At 50.2% G+C, this 14,133-nt stretch overlaps 1 protein-coding gene across 3 annotated transcripts in view; it reads left to right on the top strand.

Annotated features, from left to right (window-relative positions):
- Window positions 1-14,133, top strand: part of EPHB1 (EPH receptor B1) — an 85,596-nt gene that overhangs the window by 30,110 nt on the left and 41,353 nt on the right. For all 3 annotated transcript variants that reach the window (XM_030028403.2, XM_030028402.2, XM_030028404.2), the window contains exon 3: window positions 1,029-1,710. In XM_030028403.2, the coding sequence (XP_029884263.1) occupies window positions 1,029-1,710 (682 nt within the window). The remainder of the gene's footprint in view (window positions 1-1,028; window positions 1,711-14,133) is intronic.

The raw sequence follows: 14,133 nt of genomic DNA on the forward strand, positions 1-14,133 counted from the left end.
GTTGGCAGCGTGTGGAGCACCCTGCTTTGAAACCAAAATTAAAACCTGCGCTTTTTTACATCAGGGCTGTGGTTTACAAGGGGGAAGCTTGGGGAGCAGGTGAGGAACATGGTTTTTTAGTGGAAAATGGAAGAAGGCAAAATCTGTAAGGTTGCAGGGCTGGTCGTGGTGCATCAGCTCTTTGGGAAGACTCAGTGTGACGGGGCAGGTTGGCATCACCCATCTGCTGTTTGTGCCCCCCCACCCCTGTAAGCACAAACAGGCGTGAGCACTGCTGTAGCATCACTCCTGGAAATTACGCCTGATATTCAGAGTGCTGCTTAAAGATTGCCATATGAATAATGCTGTTATGAGGAGACTGTAAACATGGATTAGTTAAAATGAATGGATTATGAGGTTGTAAATCTGTCTGTAGGACTCTAATGCCATCATAGACTATTCACAGTTTGCTGCTGTCCCTTAATTGAAATTGTAGCCTGGATTATATTAATGCCCTTCTATAAATCGAATTGCAAATCTATATTCTCTCTCTCCACGGCGGTAATGTTTTATTTAGTTAGTTTTCTTTGCTGGGGGAAATGATTCTGTCATGCCGAGAGCCTGGGGTCAGGCTCGCTCTCCAGCCCACGTGCTGGCTCGGGCTTTAATGAAGCTGTAGCCCCTCGTGTGCTGCTTTCCCTCCCGCCTCTGGGTATCTGGACCATCTTTTTTCCCATTTTTACATCTTCTCGGTGCAGCTAAGGTTGTTGCCTGCATGGAAAAGATGTTTTAGCTTCAGCTGGGAGCAATGGGGAGAGGCACGCAGAGGCAAGAGGGCGAGAATTTCTTCTGGTGCTGCCTGGTTGGTGTTTCTGCACGTGCATCATGCCGTATGTCCACGACCATGTTCCTAGTCCCCTTTGGGGCTTTGGGATTCTCCTTCCAGCCCTGCCCTGCCCTGTGCAGGGTGAGTGGCACCTCTGTGGCTCACAGGCCACCGCCGGTCCCTCTGCCTCCCTCTCATCACTTTTCCCTTCTCCTTTCTTCAGTGGGAAGAAGTCAGTGGCTACGACGAAAACCTCAACACCATCCGAACGTACCAGGTGTGCAACGTCTTCGAGCCCAACCAGAACAACTGGCTCCTCACCACGTTCATCAACCGGCGTGGAGCTCACCGCATCTACACCGAGATGCGCTTCACTGTGCGGGACTGCAGCAGCCTCCCCAACGTCCCTGGCTCCTGCAAGGAGACCTTCAACCTCTACTACTACGAGACAGACTCTGTCATTGCCACCAAGAAGTCCGCCTTCTGGACGGAGGCACCCTACCTCAAAGTGGACACCATTGCTGCTGACGAGAGCTTCTCCCAGGTGGACTTTGGTGGTAGGTTGATGAAGGTGAACACAGAAGTGAGAAGTTTCGGGCCCCTGACCCGCAATGGCTTTTACCTGGCTTTCCAGGACTACGGGGCTTGTATGTCTCTGCTGTCCGTCAGGGTCTTCTTCAAGAAGTGCCCCAGTGTGGTGCAGAACTTCGCCATCTTCCCGGAGACGATGACAGGAGCGGAGAGCACCTCTCTAGTGACTGCCCGCGGCACCTGCATCCCCAACGCTGAGGAGGTGGATGTGCCCATCAAACTGTACTGCAATGGGGATGGGGAGTGGATGGTCCCCATCGGCCGCTGTACATGCAAGGCTGGTTATGAGCCGGAGAACAACGTGGCTTGCAAAGGTAAGGTTGGCCTTGGGTAACAAGGTGCTTTTAGTGTTTTTAAACTTTGCTCAACAGAATTTTGTCCCCAAACAAGCTGGTTTGGGCAGTATCTGTTGTGAAATTGGCTCTGCACCATTTACCTGCCCTGAAGCAGTTTTGCTCCAGGGACCAGGCAGGGATTTGGGAGCAGTGGTCAATGTGCAGCTTCTCAGTGCGCTCCAGTCAGTGGCCAAACTCGGTGAGCAGCGTGGCGAGGATGCGGGTGCCGGTGCAGCTGCTGCCGCGAGCCTGCTAGAAGGCACCTGTGTGATCTGCTGCCTTCAAAGTGCTGTGCGGGCCGGTGCTTGCTCGCTGAGCCACTTTCATCTGCCTCATTATTTCCCCAGCAAAGCTGGGGGAGCCGGGCAGCTGCTGTCAGGCCTGAGTGCAGCGAAGCCGCTCTGATTCTCTGCATTAATTGGAATTTTTTTGCTGTTTTTTTGGGTTCCCCCAGCCACACCACCAGCATGCTGCTGCCTGCTGGAGTCCTCCGCAGCGCGGAGTTGTAAATATGGAAATAGTGCTCGCTGCTTTTCATGTCCTTTGGCCATTCTGATGAATATTTCCCAAATACCATTGGAGGATTTTTTTTTTTTTCTATTAGCTTTACTCGCTGCCTGTTCCTTTTCCACTCCCAAATTAAGGTATTGTTTTTGTATGCTGCTGGGAAGGAGGGAAGAGGAGAGGGCTTTTTGCATAAGAAGCTAACCCCATTTCATCGGTGCTTTCCAAATAGCTTCTAGAAGGTGGGCACCACCAGGTCAAGGAAGGGTTGGGAAGAAGGAGAAGGTCAAAGGCAGGTGTCAGAGTGCTTTAGGGTTGGTTTTGGAGGGGGTGATTGGAGGAGTTGCAGGTGGCAGCACGTGTAGCACCAGGCTTGGCTGTGATGCTCCTTGGGGTGGCCACCACAGTGTTTCTTCTTCACCTGTAACTCTGGGTATATGAAAATGGCAAAACTGGGATTCAAGCTATGGAGAAACTTGTTTGTTCATTTGCTTTATATGTGGGAGCTTGTGTAATTTTTCACTGTGAAAAACCACCTTCCTGCCTGGCCAAGGTGGGGACAGCGATGCCTTCCCATGCCAGTGCTCCGACAACTGGGAAACCACTAGAACCTGTGTGTTTGTGCCTTGCTTTCACATTGAGCAGCATTACCAGTGGATTTCTTCAAGTTTTGCAGCTGACACTGAGCGTGGTTTTGTTCCCGCTAGGAGATGATCTGTTCCTGTGAGGAGCCGAAGCGCTCCGTTAGAGGGAGGGCTCTTCACAAACTGGAGCATTTCTGGCAAGATATTCCTCCGCTATTGAATAAACAAACAGAGCACACATGGTTTTATGGCAAAATGACATTTTCTCATAATGGAAAAAAAAATACTAATTTTAGCTAAAGACTGGAATTGGGAAATAATGTCATTTTGCCACAAATGTAGGAAAACAATGATAATGTAAAACTGCCACAGGTTTGGGTGGTGTTGACTTTTCTATCTGCTGCTGGCTGGAGTGGTGGAAGAAGTTGGGATACTGAATGCTTATAAGCCCCCAGAAGGAGCGTGTTGCCCCTACCGAGTGCTCATAGTTTAGGGCAGGGCAGAGGATGGAGGACAGCAGGACATGAGAGGCATGGGAGCGAACCTGCTCAGGGTGGGCATTAGACCAATCTCTGTGGCTTTTTTTTGTTTCCTTTTCTTGTGCAAACCCCAGAATGGTCATGATGTGTTCATGCCATCAAAGCTGCACTGAGCAGACCCCTGTGCATTGGGAGTTTGCTGAGTGTTCTGTGCTGCAGCGCCTGTCTCCAGCTGTGCTCTCATTGCATGGCAGTGCTGATGCCAAAGGAGAAACCCCTTGCACCGCCCAAGTGTGGGCTCTGCAGAGCTCCTGATGAGAATATTGCTTTTGTGTGGGGAGCATGCTTTGCATTTAGGCTCCTTGAGAAAATACAGGATCCTGGCGGGTCTAAAGGAGTAGAAATGTCCTTTACGGATTGACCCGCAGCATTTGAGATCCTGAGAGGCACCAAAGTACGCTGTGGGTGCAGAGCAAGAAGGTGGTTAAATGGCACTAAGCACATGTGTGATGATGGGACCATGCTTTTCCGATGATCCTGTGGGCACTGTTGGGTGCTGGTATGATGCTGTCTCTGGAGCAGAGCTCCAATAACTTCCCTCTCCCGGTCTTGTGAGAGTATTTCCCAGTTCCCACATCAGGAGGATGGACGAAAGGCTGGCATTGTGCGTGGGACCTGCGTGTTTGAAGGTCCTGCTCAACACTGGCGCAGAACCCAAACCCAATAAACCCACCAGCCTCTCCTGGAAGTTCACTAAAACCAGTCCTAAAAGCCTGAGCCAGGGCTTACATTAGGACTATTGGACAATTAACTGTGTTTGAGTAAAAATCTGACCTTGGGTTCGACTCTTCTTGGTAGCTTGTGTGCACCCTTTGGCCATCAAGCTCCTCCTTGCATCCCCATGGACTTTGGAGACCACGAGGGAAGACCTGAGCCCGCTACTGCCCTTCCCAAAGGTTGGCAGACAGGAGGTGGCACATCGCAAGGTTTAGAAATAATAATTTGTTGGTTTTCTATTTGTCTTCATGCTCTTGAAGGGATCATATTCCCCTGCCTTGTTCACCTGCTGGGTTTGCCTCGCAGGGATGCTGCCAGGATTGCACCCCAGCTCCTGGGAGGCACACGCTCCTGACATCTGCTTGAAGCTTTCGTCAACCTGAGATGAGCCACTTAACGAGCCTGGGGGAATTGTCACCAAGGGGGAAAAGAAAAAAAAAAAAAGAAAAAAAAAAAAAAACCCCTCAGTATTTTTAAGGCTGAGCAAATGGGCTTAATTCCTCAGTGGTGGGAAAAAAATAGGGTTGAATTGTTTAGCTCCCCCAGCCCTCTCTCATCTCTCCCACCCCCTGGGATAGAGGCTGTGCCTATCATGGGGCCATTAGACCGGAACGGTTTCGTGCTGACAGCAGAGCTCAGGGCCGCTGAGGGATTCATTAATACCAGCTTTTATCAGCACTTAGCCACTCATGAAAGGCACAGGCAGAGCGCAGTCTTCATCAGGGGTATTTCAAGTCCCAAAGAGATTATTGTTGTGTTTTAGGGTCAGAGTGACGGGGGGGTCATTGCCACCACGACACTAAGATGGGGGTGGGGCGAAGGGAGATTTTCTTTATCAGTCTGCCCCGTCATTTGTTTTTGTCCCAGGCTGGTTGGGGTTTGGCACTACAGGCCTCCCAGCTGGTGTGAAGCCGCATTGCTCTCCAGCTGGGTGATGGTGCGCAGTGCCTGAAAGCCTGATGGGAGTGCCTACCCCATTCTCTTTGGCACCTTGTGCCCGTGAGAGCTGTGGGTCAATGTGAAATGGAGGCTGTTATTGAATTCAAAATGAATAATTCATTTGGTGCGATAGCCCACACTTTTTTCGGGTTGATATTAAATCCATTTGTCTTGTTCTGCCCCATCCCTCAGCCTTGCTTTACGGCTTCCTTGCATGGTCAAGGTGCAATGCATCATTGTGCTGGGGAGGAGGTAGGAGGAAAAGTGGTAGCAGGGATTGCTGGGAGGCTGGGGAAGTCGTTTGAGACCTTGGATGAGTATGCTGGGTGGATTTCGCTTGTTCTTGAGGAGGATTATTAAACCCTTTCTGTGCTGGTGTTTGACTCTAAAACCTAATGATGGCAAGGTAGCCCCTCACTAGAATGATGGCAGTTGTGGGTCTCTCAGCTTTTATCCCTTTTGACTTTGAGGATGGGGCACTGTATTTTTGTCCACTGGAATCACGCTGACTTTCTCTCTGACCTTCCCAGTACCAGGCGATAACTCAGTTGCACAGAGAAGCTGGTGAAGGAAAAAGTCTGGATCTAAATCAGCTTTGTGCTGAATTTTTCCTATGTATTTATAAACCCAGGGAGAAGGGGCAAGAGAGTGGTCCTGCTGCTTCCTGGGCTTGTCTCGCTTTTGATGTTCCCCTCTTGGCAAATTCCTGTTGTAGCATGGTCAGGAGCCTCCAAGCTGCTGCGGCTTGGGATAATGAACCCGACCTGCTTGCTTGCAACAGCTGGAAATCTGAGCTAGCAGTGGTGGCAAAATAAAAAAAACAAAAACAAAAACCAACCCGCAAAATAAAAAAAAAAACAACCTGCAAAATAAGAACAAAGCTGGGCTGCGATGCCTGTGATGCAGAGGCCACTTCTCGAGCATCCTTGCTCCCAGGCATCCCTGGCTTTCCACAAGGCACCCCATCTGCGTCTGGGTCCCCCAGCCCTTCTTCAGCTGCTGACCGATGAGCTGGGCTGTGCCGAACCTTTGCCAAAGCTGTGTGTGGGTTTATTTTAGTTGTCTTCATCCCTTTGGTTTCTTTGTCTCTTTTCTCTGTTTGTCCTTCCCTCCTGCCTTGTGTGTGGAGGGCTAGGTTTAGGAAAGGGGTAGCTGGGGGGAATGTCCTGCCAGTTGAATGTCAAGGAGTGGGCAGCCCCATGGCAGTTCCTCCATTATCCTCTCCCCCTGCCGATCAGCCCTGGCAATAATTATTGATTTCCTCCATTTATCCGTCACAGAAGGCTGGAAACAATAGCAGAGTGCAGGATTTATAAAGTGATTGGTTTATTTATTTATTTTAATAATAGTTATGAACATTTTGTAATTAGTAGTAGAATAATTTGCTAACTCTTAAAATATGGGAGACGTCAAGTTTTCCCAATCAAATTGTTGCTTGTGCTGAGAACTGGGTCTTTTTGGTCTCTCTGGCTGTGCCTTTGCCTGCCTTTTCCCTGTGCCATGGTCCATCCTTGTGCCACCGTACTGTGTTGGAGCACCCAGGAGAGGTTTTCTTGGGTGATGAAGGTTATATTGGTTTTGTCCCACGGGCAGATGGCAGCAAGGGAGACTGTGGGCTGCCTCGCTGTGTCACGGGGACACAGGACCCTGCTCCCCCGTGCCTTAGGGTGCACCTGTCCGAGGGTGCTGCAGCTCCATGCCCAGCCACCCTGATGCCTGGGTCAGGGTGAGCATGCCAAGCATCACAGGGGCTGCAGAAAGGCCCTTTTTTGCTTTTTGGGGTGGTTTTATTTTTCTTTTTTTCTCCATGCTGCTGGTCCATGTACTTTTCCACGGCTGGGAAGCATCTCTTTTCCAAGCCTCTGTGCTGACCCTGCTGCCTTTTGCATCCCTGCAGCTTCCTCTCTGGCATCTTATTCCAGCTTGTCCAAACCATGAGTGATCCCTTTTTGAATGCTTTCTCCTCTTGTCGTGGTTTAACCCCAGCCGGCAACTAAGCACCACGCAGCCGCTCGCTCACTTCCCCCCACCCAGTGGGATGGGGGAGAGAATCGGGGGGGGGAAAAAGTAAAACTCGTGGGTTGAAAGAAAGACAGTTTAATAGGACAGAAAGGAAGAAGCTAATAATGACAATAATAATGAAATAATAATAATAATAATAATAAAAGGATTGGAATATACAAAACAAGTGATGCACAATGCAATTGCTGACCACTTACTGACCGATGCCCAGTTAGTTCCTGAGCAGCAATGCATGCCCCCCCCCGCCAGCTCCCCCCAGTTTATATACTAGATGTGACATCACATGGTATGGCATACCCCTTTGGCCAGTTTGGGTCAGCTGTCCTGGCTGTGTCCCCTTTCAACTTCTTGTGCCCCTCCAGCCTTCTTGCTGGCTGGGCACAAGAAGCTGAAAAATCCTTGACTTAGTATAAATGCTACTCAGCAACAACTGAAAGCATCAGTGTGTTATCAACATTATTCTTGGGCTAAATCCAAAACATAACACTATACCAGCTACTAGAAAGAAAATTAACTCTATCCCAGCTGAAACCAGGACACCTCTAAAACAAGAGGGGAAAAACAAAGAGATAAAAAGAAAGTGCTTGCCCTGCCTGTCTCTCCTTCCATCTGCCCTTGGATTTGGTTTAGCGGAGCCACGGCTTCCCAGCTTGCTTGGGCATTGCATCCCTCTCCCCATCCCTGGTTTGGTGGCTGCGGGTGTTGCACTGGCTGGTGGTGAGGGTGGCTGGTAGGGGAGTGCTCTGGTGTCCCCTGGGGTGCGATGGCACCTAGCCCTGTCCCAGTCCCAGGGTACCTGGCAGGGCTAGCAGCATCCTGGAGCAGGGTAGGCGCATTGAGGGCTGGGGTGCCCACAGAGAGCCCCCACCTGCAATCTTAAATAATTGGGCTTAAAAACTGTCAGTGCTTCCTCAAGCTCTTTCCTGGGGACCAGGATGGGGTGAACCAGTTTGTTTCAAAGCCTTTCCATCTCAATCTGCGCCCATGGACACATGTTTGATGCACTGGTAGGATGTCTGCCCAGCAGCTCATGTGCAAGGGAGTCTCTGCGGCTGATGCTCACAATGTTTTAGGTGGCTTTGTGGGGAAGATGTTTCTCTTCTCTATGGGTTTGGTAGTAGGATTTCAAGCTTTTCTCCTTGAAAAGCTTGAAAAAGCTTGTTTAGTGGCACAGGGACGGGGTGGCCAGCATGCTGGGGCTGCGGCTGGTCTCCTCCTTCCCATGCATTGCTGCGCCTCTGCTCAGGGGCTTGGGCACCTGGTAGACACTAACCATCAAAAAAGCTGCTTTTAGACCGAAGTGAGGGCATCCACGCAGCCAGGGCACCTTCCATCCCTAACGGCAGCAGAGACGTCCAGGGGGTGTTTTATCCCAGGTTTAGCTGAGCCACAAACCTCTGACTGCTCAAAATGAGCTTTTTCCTCTCTTTGATCGGTTGTGGTTTGGGTTTGGTGGGTTTTTTTGGCACAATATCAAGTTTTCTGCCCCCTCTCCCATCCTGCATCAGCCCAAGCTGCTGTCCCTGGCTGGGCTGTGCTGGGAAGTGGCAGCTCTCCCAGCTCTTCCCGAATCCGAGTGGTGATGCTGGAGGGATGGATGGATGCTCCCCTTTGTTGCAGGGGCTTTGCCTTTGCCTGGCAGCAATCTCCCTGCTTCCACCGCTGGGTGGAACAGGCAGCCCAGTTTTACCACGGCTGTGCTGCGGAGGAGAAGCATTTGAATCACCGCGCCTCCAAAAAAAATGAAAGAAAAAGAAAAAAGTGTGATTTTTCTTAAATTATGCCTTAATGAAGGCATCCATTAACCTCCGTAGTAATTTCGCAAGGAAAATGCCCAGGAAAACCTTGTTAAATTTTTTTCTAATGAGTGTGATGGGTTTTAATGGAAGTCTTAATTAGACATTATTACCCAAAATGTTCCTCGGGTGGATTCGGACCCTTTTCTTTCCCCTGGTGCAGGGATGGGGGACTGTCTGTCCTGGATGCTGCCGGCGGGGAGGCTCAGGCACCGCAGCCACCACTCTTTGGCTCTGTCCCCAAATCCTGAGCGGGGTCTGGGTCATCCCTGCGATCCAGACCCCTCCAAAGGAGAAATGAAGGAGAAACCTGGAAAATGTCCCAGGGAAGGTGTGAGTAGAGGGCAGGTGAGCATCACAGGGCTGGGCTGCCCTAGCCAGACCATCGCTGCACGTGGCCTTGGAGGGATTAGGGAACGGCCCCTAAGCTGTGATGTATGGCTTTATTTTTCTGCATATCATTTTTTTTCCTCCTCAAATTGTACCATGGGCTGTTTATGTATTCCCCACCCCAATGAGAACTTTTGAGTGTTGCATTGATTCCAGTCTTAAAAGAGGAAGAAAAATCACTCATTGAATTTTTTTTTTTTTTTCCCCCGAGGGCCTTTTCATGAGCTTGTTTACAAATGGAGGCATAAATCTGCTTCCAAGCCCTTGGCTTGTTAATGGTCCATCTAGGAAACTTTCTGTGGTAGCTGAAGTGCTGGGGGAACTTCATCTTTTTTGGGGATATTGGGGTGCAAAGCTCTGTGTGCGCTTGCAGGGGCTGCCATGGGCATGGATCCATGAGCATCTCTGTGGCGGCAGGGCTGTAAAACCCGCTCAGCTTTCCTAACCTCATCTGCTTACACCAGCCCAGGAGACCTGGCTCCCACCCCACCGCTGCAGTCCCTGTGCTCTCTGGCTGGAGCAGGGATTGTTCTCCTGGACAATGGGAGAGTCACAAGGAAGCACGGGATCCGGCCTGCATCCGGCACCCACATTGTTCCCACCCTTGTTTGCAAACGGCCGGCACCTGGCAAACCCCGTGACTCAGCCTGGGGAGTTTTAAAGCCTTTCTATAACTTTTTCCTCTTTTTTAAGTCACAAGAGAGCTTTTTTTGGGAATGGCTTCAGCTGGTGCCGTTTTGCTGCTGTTTACTTGCAAAGGATGGGGATCTCGCCTCATGTTCAGGAATGCACCACATAGCCCATGGCAAGCTCTTCAGGAGCCAGCATCTCTCCCAGCTCGCTAGTAATAATAATTAAAAAAAAAAAAAAGTTTTTTTTTTACCCCAGCTGGCTGGTGGTGGTGGTAGTAGTAATAGTAGTAATAATAATAATAAAGAAGTTGTTTTTTTTTTTTTTTTTTTACACCAGCTGGCTAGTTGTTTGGGAGCTGTGCCCTGGGGTTGCAGTCAGGCTTTGCAGGTCTCCTGCAACCTCTGCTTTAGGAAACAGGCCTTCACTGATGATGTTTTAATAAGTGAAAGACCCATTGCATAAACGCAAGCCGTGAAAAAGCCATGGACTAGGTGGAGCGAGTCACGCTGCTGCACCTCACCCTGCATTCCCCTGGCCGTCGGAGGAGTTTTGCATGGGTTGGACTTGCCAGCCGGGTCCTGGAGCACTGCGGGTATGTGCAGAGAAAGGATGGAGCCCACCAGGGTGAGGGAAAAAGAAAACTAATCAGTGCAGATTACTGAGGTTTTAATTTTCTACCCTCTCCAAACCTCTGCATCTGCTACCCGGGTTGTTCTGCATCCGGACAGTGACAAATGGAGTGGTGGCGTGGGTGTTAGCTCCAAGTGTGTTAAAAGTGGTCATTTGTCACGCCCGGTGTCTTGTATCTCGGAGGACGCGTCGAGAGCAGGAGCATGGTGATTAAATCAAAGCATCGCTCACACACTTAAGCAAGGCTTTGGAGGAGGGCTGAGGAGCCATGGGAAAATCCATCCGTCTTCAGCCAGTGCAGCAGACTCACGGCCAAGAAATGATCCACGCCTTGTCTATCGGAGCATCAAACCAGACTAAATATTCAGTTGTGGGCACCTCAAATTAAGATGTGCAAACCCACATGAGGAGGGAATTGATGTTCCCCCACCCTGGGCTCCCAGGGGAGCCTCACCCAGTGAGCGGCAACCAAGAAAATGTAATTAATGGCATGGGATGGAACCACATTGCTTCATTTTCATGTTAAGCCCAGGACTCACCTGCTTGTATGATATTTATATGAAAAAGTTTTTTAGAAAGGAGTGCGCTGTGGGTTGGGGGTAGGAGCTGGTCACCTCGGTGCTTTTGGTGTGGCCACATCCTGCATGGGCATCGTTGAGCTCCCAGTGGCAGCATCTCTGAACAGGGAACGATGCCTGGGCTAACGTTGTCCTCGACTTGTTGCTCCCCCGGGGCCTCTCCAGGATGATGCTCTGGTGGGTGTGGGCAGAGCTTTGCTGTCTCCTTGCTTTAGGGTGGGAGTTGCAAAGCTCAGGGGATGGGGCTGTGTGCCATGCCAGAGGTGGAGGGCTCTGAGTTCAGGTCTGGTTTCTGGGCTTTGCTGTCTAAAACTCATCCGTAAAAGCAGAGGCATCCTGGGAAACCGACATACGAGGGGAATTAGGAATTGAATTTCCGCCCTAGCTCAACTGGCATTCCTCCGCTGGGTCTGCAGCCTGGAGGTAAATTGCCTGTGAGGTGAGACTTGATATTGACTTATTTTGATCTGATTTTTTTCATTTTGTATTTTTTACTATATTATAGTACCTATCTGCAGGTGTGATGTCACTGAGGCGCTAAAAAACAATTGCTAGATAAACCTGCCCTGGACATAGCTTTGGGATGGATTGATGCATGCTGGCATGCATGTTCCCTCTGTGACATGGAGGGAGCTGGTTGCTCTCCCTGGGAGCAGGGATTGCTTTGATGCTTGTGGATTTTGCTCTGTTGCAAAATGGGGAATCTGTTTGAAAGCTTGAAATGGTTCTGGGCATGGCAAAAATGTTCTTTGCCTGTCTGGGTGCTGCTGGGGACCATCATCTTCTGGCTAATCCCAAATCTCCCGGTTCTGCTACGGGCATCTGTTTAAGCATGCTGGGCAAGTAGGGCTGGCATTCACAGCGGGATGGTGGTGCTGGGATGAGGGTGACAGGCTGAGACCTGGAGCTATCACAGACCTCCTGCTTCCACATCCGATCTGCTCATGAGCTCTTAATCAAGTATTATTATTTAGGACAACTTGTTCTTAGAGAGCCCAAGGTGCAAATTATGTTTCACAGCTAAGAAAAGCTTCCAGAGCTGCCTACGTACCGTAAATTCCCGCAATCTCGTGTGGCTTTGACTTATGTGTAACAGATGTTGAGGATGGAGGAGACTACTTTTTTTTTGCCCGCTTGTTGCTACCACCAGCGTGGGACATGGGTGGGGCTTTCAGCAGGGAGAAGCTGGCTGCGCTCAGAGGTGGGGTTAGCGGGTGTTGTCCCACCCCGCAGCTTGGGCATATCTCCCATCCCTGGTGATGGCACCGACATGGACAGTGCTAGTGTGTTCATGCTGTTTGCAGAAGGTCCTTTCCCTGGCTGCGAGCTTTTGAGCAGGTTGCCTGCCTCCTCACTGTGGCATGGGGGTGAGCCGGTGTGGGAATCATAGAATCATGGAATGGTTTGGCTGGAAGGGACCTTCAAAGATCATCCTGTCCAACCCCCCTGCTGTGGGCAGGGATGTCTTTCACTAGGTCAGGTTGCTGAAAGGCCCAAACAACTTGACCTTGAGCACTTCCAGTGATTGGCCATCCACAACTTCTCTGGGCAACCTGTTCCAGTGTCTCACCACCCTCATCATAAAAAAGTTCTTTTGTATGTCCAACCTAAACCTACCCTCTTTCAGTTTAAAACCATTCCCCTTGTTCTGTCATTACAGGCCTCAGTAAAAAGTCTCTCTCCATCTTTCTTACAAGCCCCCTTTATATATTCAAAGGCTGCAATAAGGTCTCCCCAGAGCCTTCTCTTCTCCAGGCTGAACAACCCCAACTCTCTCAGCCTTTCTCCATACCAGAGGTGTTCCAGTCCTCTGGCCATTTTCATGGCCTTTCTCTGGACCTGCTCCAACAGGTCCATGTCTTTCTTGTACTGAGGACCCCAGAGCTGGATGCAGTACTCCAGGTGGGCTCTCATAAGAGTGGAGTAGAGGGACAGAATCCCCTCCCTCGACCTCCTTGCCACGTTTCTTGTGATGCAGCCCAGGATACGGTTGGCTTTCTGGGCTGCAAGCGCACATTGCTAGCTCATGTCCAATTTGTTACCCACCAGTCCACCAAGTCTTTCTCCACAGGGCTGCTCTCAATTCATTCATCCCCCAGTCTATACTGATATTGGGGGTTGCCCTGACCCAGGTGCAGAACCTTGCACGTGCCCTTGTTGAACTTCGAGGTTCATGTGGGCCCACTGTTCAAGCCTGTAAAGATCCCTCTGGATGGCATCACTTCCCTCTAGCGAATCAACTGCACTGCTCAGCTTGGTGTCATCTGCAAACTTGCTGAGGGAGCAGTCAATCCTATTATGTTGTTGATGAAGATACTGAGTAGTGCTGGTCCCAGTATGGACCCCGGAGGGGCACCACTTGCTACTGGTTTCCACTTGGACATTGAGCCATTGGAACATCTTGCTTGTCAGAGGATGGAGAGGATGAGCTACCATAGCTTTCCAGCCTTGTGCTTCAGCCTGGAAACTGCTTGGAGCTGCTCCTTGCTCCGTGTAGCAACACTCGCAACCACCAATGACCTGATGGTAGTTAGATTGGAGCTGAGTTACATTAAGTTACCATAACCTGTTGTCTGCTTTGAATTCTCCTTTGAACTCCTTACAGGCTGGGGTCTCAGTTGGTTTGTTCTGCTCGGCCTCAGTGGCTGCTGAGGTGGCTCTGGTGCATGGGGTCTCTAAAACACCAGCACTTCTACTGTGGGATGAACATCATCTCTACCTCCTGCCTTTGCTCTTGCTCTGCCCTTGGGACCAAGCATCTTTTGCAAGCCAGCCTCATACAGGAAGGAGAGGGTGGAAATTTGGCCCTGGCCAAATTTTCCAGCGGTGGGTGCAATGCTGCAGGAGAACCTCAAAGGGTGAGGGACATGGAAGGGGATCCAACTGTTTTGTCTTCCTTGTGGTCCCCTCTCTTCTGCCCCCAGCACTGCAGCAATGCACTGCCTGAGGAACCCATCTGTTATTTTCACTTTTTCATGTTTCCTTGCTTCCTATTTCTATCTGGTAGTGGAGCCCAAGTGCCACAAGAAAACATTTTTTTCCAAGATATTTCTTTGTAGCAAATGCCGTC

Source organism: Aquila chrysaetos, chromosome 10 (genome assembly GCF_900496995.4).
Source record: "Aquila chrysaetos chrysaetos chromosome 10, bAquChr1.4, whole genome shotgun sequence".
Lineage (NCBI taxonomy): Eukaryota > Metazoa > Chordata > Aves > Accipitriformes > Accipitridae > Aquila > Aquila chrysaetos.